Source organism: Nyctibius grandis, chromosome 5, assembly GCF_013368605.1.
Source record: "Nyctibius grandis isolate bNycGra1 chromosome 5, bNycGra1.pri, whole genome shotgun sequence".
Classification (NCBI taxonomy): domain Eukaryota; kingdom Metazoa; phylum Chordata; class Aves; order Nyctibiiformes; family Nyctibiidae; genus Nyctibius; species Nyctibius grandis.
In genome coordinates, this window is record NC_090662.1 from 84,025,605 (window position 1) to 84,052,774 (window position 27,170).

At 46.0% G+C, this 27,170-nt stretch overlaps 1 protein-coding gene across 1 annotated transcript; it reads right to left on the reverse strand.

Annotated features, from left to right (window-relative positions):
- Positions 1–78: 78 nt before the first annotated feature.
- Positions 79–22,983, reverse strand: SSPN (sarcospan). The gene is made up of 3 exons (XM_068401690.1): positions 22,509–22,983; positions 8,949–9,035; positions 79–3,542 (listed from the first exon to the last, which is right to left on the reverse strand). The coding sequence occupies exons 1-3, from the start codon at positions 22,836–22,838 to the stop codon at positions 3,177–3,179; spliced, it is 783 nt and encodes a 260-aa protein (XP_068257791.1). The 5' UTR covers positions 22,839–22,983; the 3' UTR covers positions 79–3,176.
- Between the last annotated feature and the right edge of the window lie 4,187 nt (positions 22,984–27,170).

Below are 27,170 nucleotides of genomic sequence, written 5' to 3' on the forward strand. Positions count from 1 at the left end.
AACACTACCGTGTCCATTTCCCCATCTCTCCTGTTTTGATTTTACGCTCTTGAGATACATAAAGAGGAAATACAGAAGTTAATTTTTGCTAGATAAAAGTGCCCCATTTTTATTCATTAAGCATTAAAACACCAACAGAATATATGAAGAATATTGCTTTCTTCCAGAGCAAAGGGTTAAGCTGCAATGCGCTGATTAGTGACCCGAACTCAGCGGTGGTGGCTGGAAGCAGAGGGTGAGCAGTTATGGAGGTGCACAATTTGCTAAGCAGAGCAGGTTCTCTTATCCAGATCTCCCTTCTCTTCCCTGTCGCCGCGCTGAAGGCATTTGCAGCAACTCTGTGATCATCACTGCCATGTCTTTTGTGCTCTGGAGGAGTCCCAGCAAATTTAAGCCCAGGGGTGAGTAGGCAGAGGCCAGGCAACGCGAGCCCAGCCCTATCTAACAGGGGCTGGCCTCCGGTAGCCCAGTGCCTGCGAGGTGATGGGAGACAGGGAGTGAAAACATGTGGGTGAGATGGAGGTCAAAGGATTAAGGAGACAAAAGCCTGGCTCTGGTGGAAATGCCGCTCGGACCGGGCTGGCCAGCCGTCTCCCACAACAGCTCGCTGCTGCCAGCCTGCACACAGCACAGCCCAAGCTAGAGTGCTGCAGACCAAGTTATCTTCTGAACAAGGACACTGGGGTAAGGGCAGGGTGGGAAGCACACCCTGCTCTGTCAGCAGAGCCTTCCTCTTGCTTCGCCAGCCGTCAGGGCAGAGCACCTGGTGGTGAGGGCAGGAGGAAGCCCCAAAGCTCAGCTGTCATACAGCCTCCCCTCAATCCCTTTCCTGCTTCTTATGCTCTTTGCAGAGAGAAGAGCCCGTATTTCTGGCCGGAGGGAGAAGCAGGCGCAGCAAGGGTCATGTAGATGGGAGGAAGGTATATCCTCAGCACTACACTTCCATGGAGAGCACATCTGGAGTTGTGCGAGGGATGGGGGACAAACCAACATCTGAGTACAAGCAGCAGGTGAGAGGAACTCCTATGTATCCACCTCATACAGGAGGCTGGCCCTGGCACCGGAGAGCAGCTTGCAGCATAGTCTGCCAGAGTCAGGGGAGACAGGCTGGTTCCCTCCACCGCACAGACGGCTCCGATGATGCTAGCGGCCAGGTCTTATATCACCAACTCGCCTGCACACTCCACTGCTGTCTCAGCTTGCTCCAAGCATGCCTGGGAGCCAGGCTTAGGGCTTCAGACGGGTGGTGACACGTAGGCAAGCAAACAGGCACCGTTGCAAACGTACCCTGCAGCCACACTTACTAGTGACTGATATTTTTAGGTGCATAAAAAAGGCCTTTTGGAAGCTGGTCTCAAAACCCTTACTTTTCTGAAGCTCCTCACTTTGCAGCTTGGCAGAGAGTACCTTGGTGACACTACGTCTACTCTAGAAGAACTTTCCATGACAAAAACTCAAGAACGTACACCAAGCAGTGCTCTAGGTGGACCACAGGAAACTTAACTATGCTGTGATCTTCTGACCCTGCATGTACATTGGTCTAGCCCTGGGTTGATATGTGATCACCATATGGAAGACAGTTTTTGGGTAGGACTAGAGCTACTTAGACAACTAGCTTTTTGCCAGGCAGGGTTTTTAACTTCCTGGTGACTATATTTGCTGCAGAAACAGAAAGTTTTTGCTTCTTTGAAGCCTTAGAGTAATTTTATTTGCTTCCTCCTTGCTGATGATTATGGCACAGTTTTTCTGGCATGTGATTGTTCCACCCCCTCAGAGACACCCTTGGTCTGGCCGGGATCGGGAAATCCCTAGCCATGGCAGGGTGTGAGCACCAGCTGCCTCGCCCTTGCACAGATACATATCAGCAAGCAATGCAAGATGCTGCCGATTCAGAATTGCTCTTAAATTTAGAAGTCCATGCTGTGTAACAGGGAAATGACAGTTCGAGGGACAAACCGACATACTTGTTTTGGTATAAGGCTAATAAGACATAAAGCACTTCTAGAGCCACACTTTCAGGGTGAAAAAGCACTATTTGAACGTGGTGTATTATTCTATGCTGCTTATTAAGAAATCGTTATTCCTTTGCCCTCACCATTATAAATGATGTCTTTGGAAGACTGGCAGTCTCTTGCTTCCCTCCCTTCCACCCCATTTTAAAAACATTCATTGTTGCAGGGATATATCTTTCAGGGCTGTTGGCCCAACTCCACTGCTGGTGTGTAAGGCTGATTGTCTTCAGAGGAGTTACACCAAAAATGCATTTGGCCTTTTGTGCTTGGAGTATAATTGGTGGAACTGGCTAGACGCCGGGTTTGGGAGCCTGCAATTACAGCAATGTCAACATAGTTTTCAACATGACTAGTGATTTAGGGTCTTCCACTTTAGGAGTGCAACTCAAGATTTCTTAAATTCATCTTTTCTCACAAAGTGCGAAGCACTCATACTTCAGAAATCTGTCTGGGGCCTCAAGCAGGGCCCACCAAATCACATCAGTCAACCCACTCACATTGTTGTTTATTAGTAATTGCATTAGGCAACCTATATCATTAGTCACTCTGAAAAGCCTTATGTATATTTATATGGCAGTCATCAATATATTCACTTTGCTGTTGGTCTCAACCTGCATTTGAAAAGGTTTTGACCTCCCTTATTACTTTTGCATATGGTAAATCCCCATCAGGTTAGCATGGATTATACCCAGAGCATCTGAGAGACAATATATTCCCTAAGCGTGATCAGCATAATTATAATTAAGCAGTTTGGACCAGATCCTTATCTGGTAGAAATGGGTATAGGTTCTCTGAAAGCAAGAACAGGTAGCTACCAGCGAGGGAAATGGACCCTATTTCTTAATGGCTGTAGCCCTGCAGATGAGTTCCCAACGATTTTTTAAGCTCTCATTTTGTCTATGGCTATTAAAGATCCTCTTTGGTGAGTATTTGTACAGCTGCATCTTTAGGACTTTGTGATGTCTACATAATCTCACAAGAGACCTTTTGCAAGAGCAGCCATATGAAATGCTCATAAAATGATTGAAAAATATATTCATTAAAGCTGTGGGAATGTTTTTCCTTGTCAAAAACCTTATAAACACTCATCCATCCATGGTGTCTATGGTGGCAGTATGCTGACATTTTCCATTCCCTGGCTACAACCCCCCGCCAGCCCAGACCCTATACTTTCTGTTGTTGGCCTTCAGTAGCAGTTAAAGGGTAGAACCGAACGCCCACATAGAAGACCTGGTATCTGTGTTTCCACATCACAAAGCACGCCGATAGGCACACCAGGGCTGCGATCAGATTGAGAACCATCTGCAGAAGTAAGTACAGGTTGAGCATGCTGGTGAGGCTGCCACAGTCAGCTGCGTCCTGGTAGATGAAGGTCCTACCGAGGGGGTCTGCAGTGTCCAGTTTGCACTGGCAGGACTCGAGGATGGTATCGCAGGTAAATTTTGTCATCTGCAAATAATGGTGTGCAGCAAAAGCCACTGCCAAAACACAGGCAACCAGACCTACGGCACTCAGGAGAAAATAAGTCAGCTGAAAGAAAGCAAAAAAAAAAAAGAAGAAAAAATAAGAAAAAACCCCACTCTTTTTCCAGATATACAGAGAATGAGGAACACGGAACAAATGCATGCACATGTACTTCACAGAGAACGCATGCATTCAATGTACTATCTGGACATTCCGTGCTTCAAAAATTGCAAGACAGCTATAACTCCCTGGTGATGCAAAGTTCAGCAGGTCATCTCAAGAACTAGTAATTCTGCCTTGCATATTTTATATGAGTATTGCTTTTCAATTTTGAGACCTGATGAGAGCACCAAGAAATCTGTGTCTCTATACAGCCAGAAGCTTTATAGAGAGGGAGGGAACATCTTCCTCTACCATTGTACCTGCATTGGCTAGACCTATAGTCATCAGCTGACATAAATTGGTGCAGTTGCCTTGAAGCAGAGCTGAGCAGACTGAGGCTTGGGCTAACATCTCATCCCAGGCTGTGCTAAGTAGGTGTTTTTGAAACTTTGCTCATGTGTTATTCCCGGCTCTTGGTTTGCATGCCAAAACAAATCTGATTTATACTTGCAAATCAGGCAGTGGGGTGGCTGGTCTCCCGCTTGTGGCCCTGCAAATGCAGCCAGCCTGCTTGCTTCCCAGGTCCTACTGTGGAGCGGGAATGCAAAGCTCCATGAGAAAGTGCATGTTGTGCTCAATCTCCTTCCAAAACTTGCCCCATCAACATGGAGGAGAAGTCTTTCAAAGGCATGAAAGAACAGCGAGCACCTTTCATTTCCCAGTGCTATGGCATGAGAAGGACAAGGGTCTGCTTGTCACCCCACTACTCCTTACACCAGTGGCAGTTTTAAAATAGGGTGGCTTTTGTCAAAGGTAGCTATGCAGGGTCCACCTCCACAAATGCATGGAAACCAGCAGTGATTCAGAGCTTTTGTCACTCCGGGTTGCACTTGAGACCTTTGGATACCAGAGCATATGGACTTCCCTTGCTTTTGATAGCTGGAACTGGCAGTCGCTGTGCTGCATACAAAATAGGTGTGAATGAATATTAAAATCATATTCTGTGTTTAGCCAAAATAACATTTTTGGTTCTGTTCAGCACTGTAAAAACATTTCTTTTTCTTGGCGTCTGATCTGTCAGACACATGGCATGGTTGGGAATCTGTTGTTTTAAACAGCAGCTTCTCTCTCTCTCTTAACCTTAATACAGCAAGAAAACTATCAATATGAAAGCATTTTTTATGACCTTGAAACTCCAAGTATGTATGTCTTCATAAAATTCATGCTCCTGGTATATTTGTCTTATAATCTACAGCGTGAATCAATCTTCCTATTCAGTTGTCAGCTTGAAAAAAATATTTGGGTTTATTGCAGATCTTAAAGCCCTATATACATTTTCTCCCCCAAATCATCCAATTCTTACAGCAAGGTCTTAGTTTCCAAGACTTGGCTACTATTAAATGTAATAACTTCCCCTGCAGCCTTAAACCAAGGGCAGCTTCAAAATGAGGGTGGCTCTTATTAAATGCAATTACTTTACCCCTGCAGCTTTCAAGGTAAAGGTCCATGGGAAAGGTGAAGTTGGAAAATGGGGACACCTCCTCGTATAAAGCACACAGAAGGGAGCACTACTGACTGATGGACTCCCTCCAAACAAAGATGTGGGAATTTGTAGGCCCGTGGCATTAAAAGATGGTGCAAGTGTGATTGATGGGGAAAATGGACAAACATTGATGACCATTCCTTTTCTCTGAGGGACCAAAGTTTTTCTGTGATGCAGAAGTCCTAGCAGACTGGCTGGAAGTCCCTGGATTCAGAGCAGTAGGAGACAGGATCAGGCCTCCCTAATAAATGAGATATTAAGCCAAGACTACATGATGTGCCTGATTCTCCCTGGCAGGTATTTTACTTAGCTGCCAATTTCTATCCAAAGTCAGTACAAAATAGCATGAAATCCACAGCCTAAACTACTACACTCCAGGTACAGTAAGCAAGAATTTGCCTGTTGTGTACTTAAAGGGAAGGAAATCCCAGAATCCCTTTGAAACACACCAAAACCATGGGCAGCTCTTACAGCAATCCTCAGAGGTGATCAGGGATGCGTGGGGACATAGGGCAATTTCCAAAAAGCTTATTATTCTCACAAGATGTTTGCAGAGGAATCTTTCTTTGAGACACTGAAAATGAACACACTTCCAAATATCAAAGGTGAGGCAAATGCAAATACTGCCTGTGAGGAAACACAAGACAGTGAGTGCTGAGATCCCATCAGCAGATTAATCACATGCCAGACCTGGAGGCAACTTCAACATCACAAATACAACTGCCTAGTGAGCTCTGCCCAGGAACCACAACTCGCCACTGGAAAACTGCCTTTTAGCAGTCTCAAATAGGCACTGTGATTGCTGTTTAAATAGAAGGAGAAAACGGAAGCAGAGAGAGACAGCATATGATAAGGTGAGAGCATGGCAGCTCATCCTCCTTTGGGTTCCTCATAGGAAAAAGAAACATTTTAGCAATATTTACTGGCAATAGTTTTGCTCTGTGCCAAAAAGAAAATAAATAATCGAAGATAGATCGGGTTCCTCATGGAAAAGGCTTCTCATTGTTATCAGTGGTGAAACCAGAAGGGTTTACAGACCTGGATCCAGGGGACCCCTTTTGAAGGTGGTGGTGGCTCAGGCGTGAGCCCATGCAGGGAACAGGAACCATGGCATGTGTCACAGTGTGGGCTGCTGGGGCTGGGTGGGCAGGAGTAGAGGGTGTCATGCCGCCGTGGGAGATGCCATAATGAGGACCACAGTAAGTGATCTGTCAGATATCAGCAGATAGCCCAAGAAGTCCACAGGAGATCTCAAAATTTTCCTATGTGGTCTTTTTTTTTCCTTTTGGCCAAGGTAGAGGATATCCCCTTTTACATACGCACGTAGCAGCTTAGGCATGCTGCTTTGCTGTACTGCAGAGCATGCCTCCCGCAGATGCAGGGATGGAGCAGGGGCAGAAATTCAACCTGGGACTTGCCGTTGTCCCCCTGAAGGGCAAAGCCACCCTCCCTTTGGGTGGTGATCTCCCTTTCTCATGGACGCACAGGGTGCTGTGGATACCTGCGGTAGTCTCGGGAAGGGACTTCTGACGAAAGCAGTTCTAACACCTCCTTTTTTAACAGGATCCAGATGTCATGCAAGCATGAAAATGAAAGAAGCAGCTGTGGAGAGGGAGGAAGGCAGAGAGGACTGCACGGGTCTCCTCCTGTTTCCCACCCTGAGGGAGTCACTTGCAGTGGTCACAGGGTCACCTCGGGGGTTGACTAAAATCCCCCAGGCCTGTGTGTGTGTGGTCCTCCTCCCAAAGTGAGCCTTGGGTTATGCAAGGGATCACGGGGTGCTTACTGCACCCCAGAGAAGCCCGGACAAGATATTCTTGTAGGATGATGCTTGGCAGCCTCAGTGGGCACCAGCCACCAGCGTGAGGGCAGGACCTGGGCTGGGGAGCAATTCCCCTGGAGAACAGTGGGGGCAGATAGGGCTGAACCCAATCGCAGCGCTGGACGAAGCATCAGACCTCCAAGGAGGAGAGAATGACCCAAGTTGCTCGGCTTTGTCTCGTGATTGTAATTTTGCATCCTCAGCCTTGTCACTGAATAACTAATGTTCATTTTTTTGTTCAGAGACAGACTTTAATTGACACTTGAAGATCTGACAAGTGATACTGAGGATTTAGATGAGTCCTGTGTGATCAAAGCCCTGGAGGAGACTCTGAGCTCCTGCTTTGTTTAAAACAGATGTGTGCCCTGCAGCAAGAAGCTGTTCCATCTGGACGGGCAACAAGGATGGGAGGCACTGTGGGATAATGGTTCCTGGTGGGGACATGGAACAGGAGAGGTGAACAGCCTGGGAATGATCAAGTTTTGTGGCATGCTGCAATAGGGAACGCCGGGAAGGTGGATTCTGGGGAGGAGGGTGCTTTGGGTAGGCAACAGTCCATGGGCTATTGACCGAACCAGAAGTCTTTCAATGGAGACTTTATCTCTAATTCTGCCAGGTTATGAGGAATAACCCATTTTATGTCGCCTGGGGAGCACTTTAAAAACATTTATTTTCTTGCAGGAGCAATGGCTCACGTTCCTCACTGCCAGGGTGGGTGGTGTTGCTAAGGGTGGCCGAGACATCTGAGCTGCTCAGCCTGACATGCCGTTCCCACCATGAGGGATGACTCCCTTCCTGCTTGGATGCCAAGTTCAATTTAATGCTGCAGGGCAAGCAATAAAAAGCCTGGCGTGGCAGCTCCCGCCCAGCCCAGCAGCTCCCCGGGCAGCCATAACGCTTACTTGCGGGTGTAAAGGTGACGGGGTGAGAATGTAAAGGCAATCTAAGGGCAGAAACTATTGTTCTTCTCCCTTTCTTTATGTAAGTATGGGAGAAGCTTGAGAGAGGCACGAAAGACACACCAGGGTCTAATTTCTGAGGGAGGGTGAATGCCAGGTTTTGAAAAGCTGCTCCTTGCATTTGATTTCCTTCTGCCTTTCTCAATTAATAATCACTGTTATTTTGTGTTGCTTGCATTGGTATTTTTCTTGGTTATTATGTGTCTGCAAAATATTAAGAGCCCTGAAAATTACAATAATAGGGAAAAAGGGCCCAGAAAAATGGTGTTAAAAACATCCCATCTGGAACAAGTGTTTTCAGCCTTTCTTTTCTAGTCACTTACCAGTGACAACGAAGCACAGTTTTGGGGACCAAAGGTGGGGCATGGTGCATGGTTTCTGCACCTCTCTTGCAATGCTCAGATGGGAATTTGCTTCATGAACAATGCTTATCCCAGCACTTTCCCATGTTCGCTAATACCCGACCCTGACACAAAGCACCGTGTGCTGAGACACAGCTGCCAGTGCTCAGGTACAGCCTCCCTCTCCCTGACCGTGGAGGCAGGCAGGTGGAGGTTTCCAGCCATCCTTTTTAATTTGCCTGTGCCCGTGCTGTTTCTCATTTCATGGTGAGGAGCAAAACTGCTGGGAAGATGCTGAGATGCTTCTTAGACCACATTAAAAATTAAAACTAGATTTAAGCGGACCCATTTTATCCCACGCTACTTCTTACCCAGCTGTCTATGAATGTCTCTACTTAATCAGTAACCTCCAATCTTTCACCGAACACTTTCCAAATTATTCCAGCTTTGTTGATCTGAATCTCTTTGATATTCTTAAAATATGGCAAATAAAAAGGTATCTTGCTCTGTTTCCAAGTATTTGTTATTTATTTATAGGCTGCAGTTTCTTCCTTAACTGCCTGGAAAATACCAGAAAACCGTTCTTGCATTTCAGGTGCATTTTCACTTCTTTGCATGTGGTCTTAAAAATATACCCAGTATCAACTTTTCTGATTGTATTTAATGACGTGAGAGGAAAAAGAAATTTTAAAAAAGTCAAGGTACCTTTACTGTGAACTGCACACACGTCTTCTCATCAGGTTGGTACGAAATACACAGCATAACAAATCCCACTAAGGACACCACACAGACCTGCAAGGGAAGAGATTTAAAATGTGTCAAAGTTAAAAAAAACCACAAAAATAACATTTTTTCAAGCCAAAACACCATTCTGTGTTAGCAGGACTCTAACTCCAGGAGCAGTAAGGTAAGTCATTTGGGTAGGAGCTACAGCCATATGTGTAAGAGCCTTGTATGTGTGGATGTGCTTGTGAGGAGGCAAGAGCTTTAACCTTCACTTTACAGACACCGGGGCACAAAAAACTTACTCTGAGGGACTTTTTGAATGTGACCTACAAAGACACAGCCCAGCAGTAGCCTCCAGGATGTGTTTCAAGTTTTTGTCCATGTAACTAACCGTCAAAAAGGAGCAGAAGGCTTATAAAGTTGGGCTTGCAGGCCCAAAAAGCACCAGCCTACCTACCACTGGATACTGACAGGGTTTTTATGTCACTAGTACAGGTTGTAAATCAGTAACCATAGCTGCCGCTGCATAAGAAGCAGCGCTTTCAACCTCTCTGAGAGTGGACACCTTACCAAAGAAGACATCTCCCCTACAATCCGAGACTGCATTTTAGCCCTGTGGCAGTAATTGCTGATGGTTAACAGTAATGGAAAAGTATTTATGCACTTTCTTATTCATTTAGCTGTCTTTTTTATTAATTCTGAAGATTGAGATTTATTTGCAGGAGCAGATAGTCACCGGTAGGCATTTTCCAGCCATGTAAGGAGGGAAGATCCTGCTCTGAAGAGCCAGCCCAATAAATATGATTTCCCTTTTTAAGCAGTGTTTTCTGGGTCCCCCCCATGGTGCTAAGCACTCCAGTCAAGTGCCTTCCTCTCCCACGTTTTTGGAGGACCAGTGAGCAGACCTCACAGGAGGCCACAGGAGCTACAGCTCTGCAGCTGGACTGCTGCTTTTCGGCAGCTTCCCCTATGCCTGGACAAGAGGAGCCTGGTGCCCAGGCTCCCAATGAGGGATCCCTGTGCCAGGGCTGGATCAGGGAATGAGAGGAGTCCTGACTGTGCCCACAGAGGGAAAGGGCGTTGTTGGTGGAGGAACTCTTGGAGGAATCCATGCGTGTTTGGATTGCCTTGGAAAAACAGGTGAGTTGATGGCATGCACGTGTTTTTAAATGCCACTTCATATCATGCTTTTTTAAAAAAGGCCCAGGTGTGATGAGCCTCAGAGGGCACCTTAGCCAAGGTCAGCCAGCACAATTTCAGAGGTGCTATGGCTTGTCTTCACATGGGGCCGCAAACAAGCCTTGGCCTCCTTGCTAGGAGCATTCTGATTATAAATGATAGCTATTAAATTGCCAGTGACTACAGCAAGAATCTGCATTTTTTTCCCCCTTCATTTTACTTTGGGGTTTTTTTTAGGACAGACTCAGGTGTGAGTTGCCTTTGCTCAACGGTGGAACTACGCCATCGAGATGCCTGCAGGAGTGCGGGGCTCCTTCATTGCCCTGTCCCCACCTGCTCGCTGCACACTATGGCAGTGCTGTTCACATCCAGATTTCCAGCTCCATGGGGAACTGCTTGACCTGCAGTGAAAAAATGCATAACTGTCCTTTTAGGCAGCAATGCTTAAACACATTTCTTTTATGATCTGATAAATAAAATATTAAACTTTTCTTTATACCTGCATTGTTGGTGTAAGGGACTGGAGAGCAGCCCGGTAAAGGAAGAGCGCCTCTCAACATGCGGATCGTCATGTCCCTCAGGAACCTGTGTGATTAATAACGCTTTTCCCCATAAAGTTTTATTTCATGTAATTTCAGTATGACAAGAATAGGAACTATTGCCTGAGAACATTTCTAAAGAAAGTGTCAGTATTATTTACTCCTTTCCATGTCATGTGTATTTATTCTAGTCCTATGACTTACTTACACACGGCCTCCAATTTATTTGTTTTCTTCTTTTTATTGTTGACAGCCATAGCTGACAGGGTTGTCAGAGGAAAAAACAACCTTTCTTGTCAAAGGTCCTTCAGTGCTGGGGGTTTTTTCCCTATAGTGTTTCTATGTGACTCAAACATGTTTTATTTCTCAGGATTAATCGCCTATGTCCTTGGTCCCTTGCACTGTATATTAATCTTTTAATTCAATTAACATGCCCATAAAACTTAAATCTTAAGGAGATCATATCTCTAGTAATATCCAAATGATAAACTCCCCCAGTGGCAGCAGTGGCTGAAGGAAAGAACTTGCAGCAAGAACTAAAAAAAAAATGCTTAAATACACTTGCTTAACATTGCATCCCTAAATTCATGTGAAATCAAAAGGGCTGCTCACATCAAAGCTAGACCTACGTATTTTCAGGATCTTGTGCTGAAGGATCTTGTTATGAGCAATAAATCAAATTTGCTTTGCTTCAGCTACACTAGTGGGCATTTACACTTGCATGAACCGAGGGCCAGATTTGCCTCCAGGTTAGACATCATGGGACTGTGCCCACTCTCCCATTCCTGTTCCCATTTTCCCACAGAAATCCAACAGAGCTGCATTCACGTCCGCGGGCAGAGCCAGATACCAATGGCGAAATATTCTCTCTACCATCAAGTGCCTCGCACAACTTCTGCAAAAACCCTGCCGGCTTTCAATGCGGCAGGATCAGACCTCTCTCTTCAGAAAGATTCCCATACAAAAGACTATCGTTTAAAAGGATTTCCATTCCTGCACGCACTTTCTAAAGTTCCTCTGGGATTTAAATAATATACTCAGGGATACTTGAAGAGGCACATTTGTAGTGAGGTATTTATAAAAGATTACACTGGGTTGGGATTCCAGCAAGTCTTGGCTAGGATATTTCACAAGGCTTATGTATTTCTTTTATAACAAATACCAACTTTTTTTTTTAACCAGAGATGTGTATTTTTGTAAGCGAAGGTAAAAAATAATGTTGCTAAGAATTATGACCCATATATGTTTTACATTTTGGTTCTTTGAAGGTAAATTCACTCATTGGAGCAAACTGGTGTGGAACATTTATACAGAAAACAGATTTATGCTTCTTTTATACATTATTAATAGATCAGTTTTGAATTATACCTGTGAAGTGTAATAGAATAACTACAAAAATCCTCTGGTAAATATTCATTAGGACCCGCTAAGTGACTAAGACAGCTGCATTACAGCAGGCACGTTATGGATGCTGTTGATGCTGATTGCTAAGTAGCATTAGGTAATCCTCTGTCCCAGTGCTTCGATAGCCATGTCAGTATCCCAACGTGAAGCATACGTTTCCTATGCCTTATTGACTAAGCACACAACGTAAAAGGCAATTGAACTTGCTTTAGCACTTGCTTGCCACCAATCGATATGCATTTGTTATACAAATGAAATAGAGCTGCAGAATAGCAGTTAATTAGATCAGCTCTTGTAACTGTTACCTGGAAATCTAGAAATATACATTTCTATGCTGAGTAAATTTCAGCTCAAGTTTATTTCAAGATCCTATATTTCAAAATTTTCCAGATAAACTAACACACCCTTTGCTGAATAGGTAGTGACGTGAAAGGGTATCCAAGGAAAGAATTTAAATTTAGAACAGTACTGTCTAGAAAAAGACCCGAATGTGATACAGATGTATTGAGGAAGAGTACAGATTTAATTTCGGTTAAGGCATACTCTCTGAAAGCCCCCAGTTCACAATCCAGGGAAAACAGCTGTTTTCTAGGGCTGGTTGAAAAAGTTTATGCTCTAGAAAAGTTTCAATACTATTTCTTTTTAGTGGGAAGCAGTAGATGTTCCTTCCATTGGGCAGGAACACCTCAGGGCTGAAAAGTGACTGAAGAATTAATTTTTTTTAAACGACAATCAAAATAGGAGTAGACATTTTGTGGGCTGCCCTCACCCCAAAGAGGGCTAGAGCCTGTTGTCGTGAGAAATGAATTAAGAACCTATAATTAAGATCCTATAGATTTCAGCAGGAACTGGACCTGATCCCAACCGCATTTAGGAGTGGGGCCCAGCTGATTTGCCTGGGAGGATCCCTGAACCCACAGAGATCTAGCATGCAGTCCTTGGCTCTTCAGGCCTTTGGCAGACCACCTCTCCCTGTACGTACACACAGGCTAGCACAACCGGGCGTTTCTCACAGCTTGGAGCCTCACATGCTGCTGCAAAATAGATGGTTCAACAGTGAGACTGCAACCGTATCGCAACGCACATTAAGCACTCGCAAGGCGCATGACTTTACATATCTTGATCATCTTAAAACCAGAACTCAAGCAGTAAAGAAGAAGATCAATCTCAAGCTTTGTATACCCAAAATCCCTCATCACCAGCTTTACGTTAGCTGATCTCGCTGTGCTGAAGAGCTCCAGCTGCCACCGAAGCATGGCAGGCTGACACGCTGCCCAGCGCCGTGCCAGCATCCTCCTGCACTAGCCAACCCTGTCCCTTGCGCTAAACATATTACACTTCTGAAAAGTGTCACGGGTGAGAAAAACAGGCTCGTCACCTCTGACAGGAACACACAGAGGTGGCAATGCAGAAGGGTGTTTGGACAAAGCCCACAGACATTGCCACCCAGTGAGGACCACGAGGCTCAGGGCAAGGGAGCCGCTCTTCCCATCCTCACCTCCCTGTGGCTCACTTGCATCTGGTCCTGCAAGGACTAGGCACAAGGTGTACGAGCGGTACAAGGACACCCCATGGTAGTGATGAAGATGGTTATGTAATGTATGGAATTGGGGGAAATAAGAACACGTAGGGCACAAATTTCCACTGTTGTTTGCATTCATTATATTTGCACACTGACATATTAAAGTGGTTTGCTTTATTTCAACAGATTTCAAAAGCACAGATTGCTCTAATCTGTCTGCATCTCTCCCTTGTATATTTGTGAAACTGTTTTTTCCTTTGTTATTGCTACAATTTCAGCCCAAGTGTTGCTATAGAATAGGTGGTTTTCTTGAACAAAGCGCTTCCTACCCAGAGCATCTTGGAAACACTGGCACATAAGGCTGGTAAAGGGAGAGAGCTGGAAACATTCACCAAGACATGAAGGAAGAAGGCAAAAACCTGGTTCAAAGGAGCATCTTGGATCTATGCCACACCACAACACAAGTGCTGCAAACACTCACAAAGACATAGTATAGCTCATCTGCTCTTTATATGGGGGCTTGTTAGCAAGAACCTCCTGCAACAACCTTTAGGGGCAGAAAACAAACACATCGGAGGACAATACCTCTCAAACATAGCCAGTGCAATGCCACACAGCATTGCTGAGACCCACCGGTGGACTCTTCCTTTTTAATAAGAATGTAAACTCTCAAACTTCATGGGAAAAACTCCTATTAACAGAATTGGGAAGAAATTTCCATTATGGACAAGTTATTTCATAGTTGCTCACTTCAAGATACCACGGATCTTTCTGTTTGTTACAAGGGTAAAGAAATTATCTCTTGTAGCTATCTCTGAAGTCTCTGGCTTACCCTTAGAGGCAATACTTGGCTTGAAGGCTCACCCACCTTATCAGAAACGGCAAGGCTTAGCCCCCCTCTACACCTTTGGAGAAGCCATGTTATCCACAATTTAACAATCTCACTGGACACAGGCTTTGATGCAAGAAAGAAAATGTTCCTGTTGGCTTTGCCATTATGAAGCAGGATCACCTCTATTGCCAGACATCTGTACAGGCTGCTGCAGACAGTGACACTGATGTTCATTCGCTTTATGAGGTTTGAGGAAATGGCAATGAAAGCGGGTGCTACAGGCAGCTTTCACTGCTAGCTTTCATCAGCTGCGGGTCAGCCTAGGTCTAACTACCACGTGTGAAAGAAGCCAGTCTGCCACACAGAGGTATTGCACCTTAATGGTTTTTCCGCTTATAGATTTCTCGTTAGATTTAAGGACAGTCTAGTTGCATATAAATTACTTCCAGAAATAATAGCTGTAATAATAATGATAAACATGTATATTGTGGTTGCAGGCAAAGGCCATCATCATCTAGGAAATCATTCTCTTAAGAGCCATAAAACCCCATGATAACTGACCCTCCCTGCTCCACCTACAGAATAAAATAATGATGTCTTTACTACAGGTCCCTTCAAACCATGCAATAACACACCGTGACAGACACACAACTTTCTTTTAAATTCTGTAAAGTAATCAAAACCCTGCAAGAACATTCATAATCAAATGAAACCATATTTTTCTGTAACGATTTTTGCTGTTTAGGTCAGTTGCTCAGCAGTGAAAATGCTCACTTGTGCTATGGTGAGATTTAATGCCCTTGGCAAAGCACTGCCAAGGCTGCCATCACTTACAAAACCAGGAGCTGCAGCAGCAGTCCATTACTGCTGTTAAGTCAGAAATATGGTGCTGGGCGATCAAACGCCTGAGGGAACAAAAAAACAGGATTAGAAGGTCCCAGAGGCAGCAATGATTTGGAATGTGAGAAGTGTATCATGGCTAAGAGTGCTACATGAACATGACTTGCGGTTTGAGATGTGCCCATGACTATGAAGCTATGGAAAGCCATCATCTCTATAGTCATAAGGTTACCTAGGCTGAGGAAACCTGTTTGAACAATCTCCCTCTCCAAATCTTACCTAGGCTTTTTTGCACAAACATAATCCAGCCAGGAACTCTGATTTCCTCTCTCCTTCCCCTTGAGGCTGTAGCTAGACCAGGGACCTAAACCACAGAGGTGTCCAGAATTAGATCAGCACTTGACCAGGTATCGCACAGACCTCTGGTGTGCAGCTACCTTCTCAAACCCTTTTTTCAGAACATTTCAACATTTTTTCCCATCAAAGTTTTCCACTCTCTACCCGATCAAAATAAAAGTATGGATTTCAGTTAATCAGGCATCAATGCATAGTTGCTCTTAGAAAATGATGAGATTTAATGGCAGAGGGCTCTGAAGAATACAGGTCTGGTGCTACATATATATATGGCTAAAAACAAGTACTGGAAACCTCACCGCAGCATATTTCATGCAGCGTACCTCGTTGCATACCATTCAGAGTTTCACATACTTTGGAGAAGGTTAAATTAAATACCTAAACTTGGAGGCTCTTCTTGAAGGCAGTCCTCCCTCAAACCTCTTGATGTTTGCCCATGGCTAATTGAAGCTAGCTTGTATAAAAAATGGATGCCTGCCTGACTATAATTTCCATTAGCTGCTTTGATGGCACCAGTTTTTAAGTGTCACCTTTTATTTAAAATTGAAGTTGGTTTCCCTAATAACAAGTAAAAGTTAAAAACCCAGCAAGGCTGTATAGGAGGTAAAGCCTGACTGAAAGCCACCTCCACAATTGCTGCAGGAAAAAGTGTCAAAAGCAACAACAAAAAAAACCAGCAAGGGGCCGGGGCTAACAAGAAAGTGTCTCTCTCCTTTCAGGCTTTAAAAGAAAACACATTTCAGGGTTTTTTAAACAGTCAGTCATCCCCCCTATCAATATGGAAGGGGATCAGTTGCCTCTCGCTCTAGCTGGGGATGCTTCCCAATTATTGACCCTCTCTAGGAAGATAAAATGTTGCCTCATGCATAAAGCGGTTGTCTGATGTTTGGCAGGGCCACCACTGTCCAGCCAGAGCATCAGCCCTCATGGAAAAATGTTACATCCAGCAGGTGAGAGGATCTGGAAAGAGAAAGGCAAGGAGGCTGACAGGGGTTCACCCATACAGGTTTGCCTAATTTTATCATGTGAGAGACCATCTGCAGAAAGGCTTATAGGTGGAAACATCTACAGAGCCTCATCTGTGGGGAAATTGTAAGAGACAACGTGGCCCTTGAATTGCTTTTTTTTACTCTGAGCCAGGGAAACCACCCACCAGCCACCATTATAGGAACAGCTACAGGCACAGCAAATCCCTTCTGGTCCAGAGGAGCACAGGTCTAACCAATCCCAGATAATCATCCAGATACATTTAACCCCAATTTCTAACTTATATCGCTTTATAGCATGGTACCATCCATTTTTCCCCAGACACCTGTATACAATGCTTCATCCTTTCAGCATCCATCTCACAACAACATTCTCAAAGTTTCTCATATCACCATCATTGTACCCATTTTCAGGATGAAAATCCCAATCCCTGGCCTCTCCCTGTTGCCATCTTCTAGCATTTCAAAGGTTCAGCTTAATTTTAGGGGCCTTGCTGCTTCCCTGGGAACTGGGGATGCCAGAGTGACTTTGCCAAGAGCTGTACCAGCCAAAGAGGGTGCTGGGTGCAGGGAGTTTGTCACACCACCTTCCTGCCCTCCCAACCCCAAAACGACACGAACCCTGACAACCTCAAGGGGCAGAGGCTGGGTCAGCAGTGCCTGTTACAGGCAGCGCTATTGATTTTGGCACTCAGGTTTACCAGCCCACGAGCACGTGCTGTGTCAGTGGCAGGACCCACCGTCTGAGTCAGACTCTCATGCAGAAGTACATCAATTAAACAAACATCTCAATTATCAGCATCTGATAAGGATACGCAGCGTTGGGAGGTAGTCCTGGCTGTTCGCTACCCATAATGTGCTAAGGATCAAAAGATCTTTGAAGCATAAAAGCCATCCAAACTCCTCTGCCAGCCCAGGTTGCCTTGCACTGTTCCCTGATGCTGCCACACAACGCATTCTCTCTCGCCCCTCATCACCTGCAAACTGTCCTCCACAGCTGGGTTTGCCAGCCATCGTGGGATCTTCATTCGTCTCACCTATCCTTGTCTGTGAGATGCGCAAAGCAAAGAATTTGTTTGCGTTGGTGAAGGTTTTGGCTTAATTTTTTTTAAAAGGTTCTTTTAAAAAAAGTATAAAAACTTAAAGAGACATAAACATTTCTAACACCAGCTAAATGAAGAATAATTAAATTGCTTTTTCAGCTAGAAGTCTGCCTGCCTTTTGCACCACAAAGCCCTGCATCAGCCTCACTCCACCAGGGCAGAGAAGCCAATGCTTGAACGCTGATGCCAAAAAGCAATGAGCTGTGGCTACCCCCTGGGTAAAGCTCAGGGACCCTCTGGCCTGGGGAAACACCTGGGGAGATGTGTCCCTGAAGGGCCGGAGCAGGGAGAAGTGTCAGAGCTCCTGGGTGGGGGGGGCTCAGCCCATGGCAGATCTTTTGAGACACTTTTTGCAATAAAATAAATGACAGCTGGAGTCACGGCTCCTGCCTTGAGCTGCTTGAGAAACAGATTTTTAAAAAAATGTTTTTAAAAATCTCAATTTTATGTATACCCATACTTATATATGGATTTTAAATAACTTTCTGACAGAAATAATAAACATTCTAGATAATAATTTCTGATGAACATTTCTGTAACTTTCTTAACTGCCTGAGTCTGAAAAATGGGGCTGAAAGGGAGCTTGCCTGTGAAAACTCTGGTGCTCTCTACTTTTGATCACAGTGGGTATAATCTAAGAGCGGACTTTTCAAGGAGAAACACACTGTTTCTTCTTCTGAATGTCAAAAGGCCACAAGCTAATGAAAAAAGAATGAAAAGGATACCATTAATATCTACTGCTTCTGCAACGCTTTTCATCCAAGGATCTCAAAGCAAGGGGTGACAGATAGCCATTATTAACCCCACTTTACAAGGGAAATAACAAAGTCTTAGCAAGGTTAAGTAACTTGCCCAAAACTACGCAGCAAGACACGGAAAAAAAAATAAATAAAGCCCTGCACTCCTGTATGGATTTGTGAAAAGTTTGTCCAAGCTCCTTCAAGCCTGTGGTTTTGGGTGCTCAGGACAGGTCTCACTGTCACAGGAGCAACTGCTTCAGACCTGGACAGTTTCACTGTAAATGGCTACAGGGAGGTGAAACAAATGCCACCCTCACTGTTTTTAATGGCATTTATTTGCCTGTCCCTAGCAATGCAGCAGAGGCTTTTTACAGGGAGTAGGCTGTTGAAGCTGAAGCAGAAGTGGTAAATCACGTAGGCTCCGTGGTTTCTGTCCATAAACCTTTCCTTTGGTTTCTGACTAACACCCCACGGATTTCGGACGAAATGCATTTCAAATTAGTAGGTTTTAACCGAGTTTCGTGGTGAAAGGCTTCTGATGCAACGCAAGCTGTATCATTTCCTTCTGCAGGAGCTGCAGGAGGGAAGGACCAGTGCCAGGCACCCCTTGGGGGGAACCCCTGCACTGTCGGGGACCTCCTCCGCTCTCCGTCAGCAGATCACTGGCCACATTTATTCCACAGGATGGGGAACCCAATCCCTGGCCTGCGCTGTCCTCACAAACCAAGGCGGTCAGGTTTTGAACTGGTTTAATTCAGACTGCCTTGCATGGTTTTCCTTGGTAGCATTTTACTCTAGCTGCTTCTCTAAATAAGTTCCTTTTCATTCATGGTAATGCATTAAAGCACTTGATTTTCAGCGAGGAACAGTGTCACCATTTTGCCACTAATAAAGAAGAAGAAAAAAAATCTTTCAATCAGTCAGGGTCTATTTAACACATTAGCAATTTCCCTTCATTTTTCTGTCATCATGCATTAACAGCCATGGGGTCAAATCCAGACCTGGTGTAATTCCAAAGGAGTAACACTCGGAATGAGCTTCCCCCATTAGCTCTAATGTTGCTAAAAAGGTCTTGATAATAGATTTTTTAAGTTCTTGATTCTGAATACTAATCAAGTCCTTTAAAAGAGCACTTGAGTGGGATGCTACTAAAACAAATATGCTCTGGTATTTTACACCACATCTTTCTGTTCTGTTGCTCATTTCTGTGCGAATAAATGAGTTTCAGGAAGTCACTTTCTGCCACAAGGTTTGTTCTTGAGCAGCATGTGGGTCATCCATCCCTGACCTATATGCCCTCTCTGCAGACTCCCACAGCAGCCCAAGAGCCAGCCCATAGGACATCTAGCCACACGTAGGATGTCCTAGCCAAGGGTCCTCCTTCATGGACCAGTTTCCCCCCAGCTCTCCAGAGGCTTGTCCTCAGCATGGTCCCCGCCACAGCTCACCAGCAGCACCCTGTGACCCGCATACCCAGAAATTCCAGCTCAGTAGCTCCTGGCCATCTCCATCTGAGGTCCCAGTGGGCACCAAGTACCTCCACGGAGACATCACAGCACAGGAACAAAGTAAATGCAGCATCATGTCATACTTCCTGCATTTTGCCCCTCAGATATACGTTTTGCATTACTCCCATGGTGCATCAGCCATGGCCAGTGCTCCACATGTGCTCTCTTGCCAGGAGGTTCTGGGGCTGCACCACCATCTCAACCTCTCCTTTTTAGCACCAGTTTCCCTTTTACCACCCTCTCTGCTGGTGTCAGACCCCTCTTTCCCTTCTGCTTTGGGATGAGGGTGCAGTGTGGTTTCCCAGGAGCCTCCCTGGCCACATGCCCCCAGCACACTGTCCCTGCCATCACCCTGAGGGCAAGCAGAGGGGCACCAAAAGCCATTTGGAGCCAGGGAGGAATCAAACCACACTTGAACATGCTGGTGGCTCAACATTGCACCAGAGTCCCCAACACAAGAGTCACCATCTGACTCAAACTGTAGGTAGAGTAACCCCTCCCCACGGGACCCTACTTGCAGCCCACAAGGTGCACTGGCCTTCCCGATAGCCAGGGCATCCTGTAACATGAAGCAAAATGAAGCCCTGACCCCCACAGCCAGCACAGTCCCAGGAGATGCTTTCCCCAAGGGGTTATCCTGGCTGGCCAGTGGGTGCAAAACATGACCACCATGGCTGAGAGCTGAGTTTTACTTTCAGTTGGGGATTAGCTCAGGAACACACATGGCAAGTTTTGCCTGTTTTTTAAGGGGGAACTCTGAAAGCGACCAAGCTTTGCCTCGTATGGGCATCTAAATGTCACTACTGCTGGTGGCTGCTGCTAAAACTGAGAGGGGTTAGAGCTTGGTCTTCAGAAAGTAGTGACTTTGGTGGGGTTTCAGGCCTCCCCAAAGGAGATCAGGTGTATACGGATGTCTCGGGTGGATGCTGATGACATGCACATGGGCCAGGGACTGCTTTCATGGCTTTTCTCACATCCCTGGCTGTACTCTAGTTCAGTCCAGCTCACTCTTTCCCCAGCCTCTGAGTGGCAACTTTTTCTAGCGAAAAAGCTATTTCAAACCTCGGATACTGCAAGTGCTGTCTGGAGAAGAAATAATCTGACATCCAGGATCCCCAAATAAACAGAAGGAGTGAAAATGTCACATGCTGCTATTTTATCATCCATACTCCCCCCTGGCTTGTAACAGCAAAAACCCCAGGAGGAAGTTCTCCTGAGCAAGGGCAGGCTCTCGCCCTGCGAAACACTGCTAAACTATTCGATACGTCTTTGGTTGGAAGAGAAACAAGAAGAGTGGGGTGAGTAAGAGGAGCTCTTCCTTTGGGAGCTCAGGTCCTGCTCTTTGCACTCTTCGGAGGGTCACCCAGCAGGATTAGTACAGCAAACCCCACACAATTCAGGTGTTCAGACAATCCTTCAACTGGCGATAACATTTATGGGAGATGCTCCCACAGCTGTTCAGAAATCTTTTCTTCAAGTACCTAAACACGAATTCATTTGCTGGGAGTTCTTATGGTATAACAACACCCAAAACAGCGCTAACACATCCGTATATATTTTCCTGAAGCCTGCTGCGTAGGGAAAAAAAGCCCTGCATACTAAATTGCATCCATGGCGCATCCCAGGCTCATAACCACCAACCCTGTCTCTGCACAGGCAAACTGCATGTCCCTGAGCACGTGGCCAAGCAGGGCCACACTGTGCATGCCACCAAGACCCCCCCCACACTTCCTCCCCACATCTCTGCAGGGGCAGCCAGTGCTGGGAACCAGCCTGGGCTTCCCCACCGGTGATGCCTCCTCTTTACGCCTGGCAGGACCCTGCCCTTTGCCCGGTCCCCGCCAGCCCGTGCGGCGAGGCTGGCGTGTCACTCGAAACGGCGCGCGTGACTTGGCAGGAGCCGCCGGCGGGCCACGGGACAGGCTCCCTTTCCCTGCCACGTTACCCACCCGCCAGCACCATCCCCCTCCCCACAGCCATGTGCAGTCTCTCCCTCCGGCGGGGGAGAAGTCGGGGAGCAGAGGGCAGGAAAGGGGTTAAATCACAGCGGTTCTTCAACACAGCACAGAGAAGAAGCTCCAAAGACAGCCGTTTCTCTCCTCTTGCTATTACCAACGCACCCGGCTAGAAGTTGAGAGTTATAGAGTTATGCTCTCACTTCCAAAACCTGATTGTTACGGTTTAGTGGGGAAAGAGGGAAGGCAGCGTGAGTAATCAACATATTTTTTTTCAGCATCACCAGGCAGGAGTTCACTGCAAAGCACAAGCTCATACATACATCTAGTGAACAGCAACCCTGTATTTTATTTAAGGTCTGCTGGGTATTTCAGGGAAGAAGGTGAAAGATTGTGTTATTCTGCAGGAGCAGTTTCCTTGGGAAAGTATACCCAGACATTTAATCCCAGGAATATTTATAGTTAGCATAACTCAAATGGTGTTGTGCATGCAGTTGGTTAGTCTAAAGTGGAGCGTCATGCAGCTTGCATTAATGTTGGCAAAGGCACTTAATGGAGAAACAGACTTTATGCTTACAATTATCCCAGCCCAATATGGAGTGTCTCTGACTAGCAGAGAAGAACTGATGCCTGCCATAAGGAAGCCCAGCACTGCTACAGAGGTGCCTAATGCCAGCTGCAACAAAGCAAACAGCAGCGGGAAACGGCAGCCCCAACAAGTGTGGGATTCCTCCTCCTGGCCAGTTTTGGGATCCCCCTTGGTTTTCTTCTGCTGCTTCTTCTTCATTGCGGACTCCTGCGTCTTGCTTGAGTCGGTGCTTTTCTCCCCTTCGGGTGCCTTCCCTGTCTGGCTCTGGTTATTCAGGGACGTGCTGTGCTGGGGTTTCTTCTCCTTCTTCTTTCCCATGCCGATGAACTTTAGGTTTCCACGTGCGTGTGTGTGTGTGCATGCACTGATGGGGGTGTGAGTTTTTTTGCCCCCCAAAGCTTCGCTTTGTGCTGGCTGAGTTGTTCCTGGTATTTGAATCAAGGAGGCTGAACAAATATGGAAAACATTTCGAGCAGATTGTCAGAGCTTCGAAATGCCACATATAGCCCAGAGAAGAGGGGGATTCAAGGGGGGTAGCGAACTGCCAACGTGCAGGCGCCGGCTCTGCACGGGAGTTGGCTGTGCACGCGCGGGGAGCATGCGTGCTGCCACGGTGACCTACGTGTGAGCACACACGTGTGTGTGAGTGTGTGTGGAGGAGCTGGACAGGCAGAAGCATGCACAAAGTCTGCATTGCCAGCTGATGAACAGGAGGGAAATCTGTCTCGCCAGGGAGCCAGGTGCTATCAAGTGCCTGTATCTGTCTGCGTGCGCAGTGAGCAGGCAGGTAGGAGCTCATCACGCTGTGACTCCCCTGGGGATTACCAGCACGCAGAGCCTAACTCAGTGAACCCACACAGCACCGTGCACACAACGGGCACGTTTCACACGCTGGCTGAATCAGATTAAATAGGTGCATTTCAGTGGGAGGGAGTTGACTACGTGTATGGAAAGTATGAAATTAACACAAATAAAAATTCAAATTAATATCCTGGGGAGGCAAAAGGAATCCTGTCTCTCCCCAAAAGTTGCAAAAGCACAGCTAGGCATGTTTTATGATGAGGCAGACAGGGACCGACGATGAGGACTGGTGCTTCTGTTCAGGTATTGGTAGTGCATGGAGCTGAAGATCTGCTGAGCAAGTTTCCAGGGCTGCAAGTTATCCATCCCAGGAAGATTGTTTACGTTATCTAAAAGAGAGGGGGATGTCTTATTGTGGACATGTGGTCACTACACTTTGTCCATATGTTGGCTCACACTGGTGCTTGGGGACAGCACACCAACAGAAGTGTGTGTTTTTTTCCCTGGAACACTGTAAAATTGTTCTGCAGCTGAAGCCAGTGCTGGGAGCCTTGGCAGAGCCTCTTGGATGCTGGTGGGGCTCCCTGGGGGCTAGTCCACGGAGGTGCCAGCAGGACTGGGGTCTGCAGAGTTAGATGGCGAATACAAGGGCTGCGAACAGGAGGGAGCAAGAAGAGGTGGGTAGTGAGCAGTCCCGCGCTGGAGGTGATGCGAGCAGCTGTGTGCTCAGCCAGGCTGCGGTGCACGCGTCCTCGCAAGGGAAGACCGTGGGAAGTGGGAGGCTGCCGTGATGACAGCTTAGCTCATGCCAGAGGAATTACTCAAAAGCTTAGAGGTAAGCAGGTGCTTAAATGCTTTGCTGGCCTGGGGCCTGAGTGCGTACAGCCTAATGTATTGCCCTCCTACGAGCCTGGAGCTGCATTGGGTCCAGCAGAGCACTGAAACCCCTCCTCTGTGCGTGCAGCTCCATGTCCCCACTGTCACAGGCACGCTGTGAGGACACGTGGGCTTGTGCTGCTGCCCCACCAACATCAACGGGAGCAGCATAAATGGGCCAGCCAGCTCTGTCCCCACCATTTGGCTACGTATTTTTTTATTTTCCTTCCTATAGAGGAGTCAATTTGAGCAAATGACAGGAGCGGGGCAGGTGGGAAGAAGGTGTCAGATGTTGGGGAAATCACCAGCAAAGCTGCCTTTGAATGCTGCAGAGCGGTTCAGGAGGGAATAACCAAAATGTTGAAGTACTTGGGGAGGATCTTACGCATGCTGAGATAGCATCAAGGAAATCTTTCCTTTGACATATTGGCAATGCCTTCTGAGAAACTACTCTATTTCCAGCTCTTTATGGCATTTAACAGCAATGAACTGTGTCTTCTGTATTAATAAATTATGATGTCACTTTGTTTTATGGGTTAAGCAATATCCTCTTTGGTTATTTATATTACTGAATGTATGAAAGAAAACTAGAAACAAAATGATTTCAGACACTTTCTGCACACATAACTCTCATGCTGCATCCATAGAGCAAGATTGACACATTGTTCAAAAAAGGAAAAGGAAAAGAAACTGGAGGTGAAAAAAAGGGAAAAAAACCCCTTCTTCCCTAGTCATGTTACTTACTGTACTGTTTTCATAGCTTCTCACCAAGATGTTTGGTTACCATCATCCACTTCTTTAAACATCCTTACAATAGCTTGCACTCACTGGTGTACCTTGTCTCTGGATCTCAAAGCCACATACAATTGTACTTAACCGCAGCGTTGAGAGGGATAGGGTGTTCAAGGATCATCACCAAGGTCAGAGAGGGAAGCAATGGCAAAGCTGAGAACACATGTTTTACTGATGCCCAGTTGAACATCTACCGTAATGATAAGTATTAGAGTTAAATGAAGTTGAATTTCCTTTTCTTTTCTGCCCATCCATTTCGCTAGCTCTATGCCACAGATCTTTACTGTGTTTTTTCCCCCAGGAAAAGCCCTGTTTTTAGCACCTGGATTTGTGCTGGCAGCCAGATTTATGATCGTTGTCTTCTAAAAGGGGCCAAAATCCAACTGCTTTATTTGTGCTGGCAGTCATACTGGTTTCAGGGGGAGTAATTGCCTGAGGAGGATGAACAGGATTTAACCCGAAGTCAATAAAATGAACAAGCACTGACCTTACAGCCAATAACAGCCCTTGCTTATCTCCTGGCCCAATAATCTCTCTTAAAACAGGTGCCTAAATATCCTTCTGTGCAGCAAGTATCTCAAAAAAAGGCCACGCTCCACAGGCAGCAGGCTGAATATCTCCTACAGGGTATAGGTGGGAAATCCACTTGGCTCCCAGCCTCCTGCAGCCCCTTCGAAGATCCCGGTTGTACGGCTGGTGTTCAGAGTCCTTAAGGCAGGAGACATCTAGGCCAGTTCAGGGGACATCTTCTGTACAGCAACCAAAAGGTTTGGGTATGAAACTACGAATCATGGTCAACGCAAACCAGAGTTTGCCTTCTCACACCTGTTGGGTCTGGAGTAGCTGCACCACTCAGAGCACTTCATTTTTTCCAAGGAAACCAAAGACATTAGTTGCCATCTGCCCTGGTCATGCTGAGACAGGGAGCCTCTCGTAGTCTGGGTACAATGTGCCTGTACATGGAGGCACCATCCCCACAGTGAAGGTCAGCAGGACTTGGTAGGGCAGGAGCAGCTTTCAGACACCTTCTGTTTTGCTGCTCCTGCTGTTCACATGGTTATCTGAGTAACATAGTGATCAGACAACAGCTCACCTGCTGTTACTCGGACAACTTTGGCACTTCGATGGATGCTAACCAGTTGCTAATAAAGACAGTCACTTCTAATTAAAAAAAAATACATATAGCATACTTAAAACCATATACACCATATCTAAACTCTGCAGCAATACACAGTTATACAGAGAAAAAATCAGGGGTCAAATACGTTGAAAAAATTGTTGTTTTGGAATGATTAAACAGTGTGTACAAGAGGGAAAAAGGTTCTTTTACTGTGGCTAGCTTTCCCTGCAAAGTCGAACGTGAGTATCTTACATGCTGGGAAGTTTAATGGGGACAGAGAAAAGAGGCGGATGCAGGATTGATCTTCCGTAATTATTATCTAAACCAGATTGTATTTTCTGATTCCACTTGGCATTAACAACCGAGTGTAAAACAGCTGTGAAAGAATTCGCAGCACTGGCGAGCAATGAGAAATTAAAAGAATTACTTTTTTAGAAATTGAAAGATTAAACGAGGACACTGAAATAACACTACATTTTCTCAAGTAATACATCTTCCGGATGTCACTTGGATTTTCTCAGCAACACAAGAATAATCATTACCCTTTTATGCCCAAAGGCCCTGATTAAGTATGTTCTCAAATTAAGCACATGCTTGAATACCCTTCCTGGATGAGGATGTTTTTTGATTCGAGCCCAGCTACCATCTCTCATGTGGCGCGCAGTTGTAATTTTGTGTCCTTTACACAAAATGAGTCATGTTGCACAGCTTTTCCATTGCCAGATACTGTCCTCTGTAAAACATTGCCTGCTCTTGTTCCTCCCTTTGCCAAAAGGCAGCGCAAACCGGGTGACGATGACAACAAGTCAAACAGCGCACGCAACGTCAGACATAGAAATGGCAAGGTCTGGGCTGCAGCTTTGCGGTGACACAGTCTTTCCTATTCCTTCTCCTGCCCGTGAGAACACACAGCGTTGCATGAGACTCCAGAAACCTCGGATTTTTCTCCATTGCAATTTTTACACTGGAAATAAAGTGGGTTTGGCGTGGTGGAACCCACACAGACGCACACAGTCGCATTTATACAGATATTTCTCCAAGGCACCAGCAGTCCGGCCAAG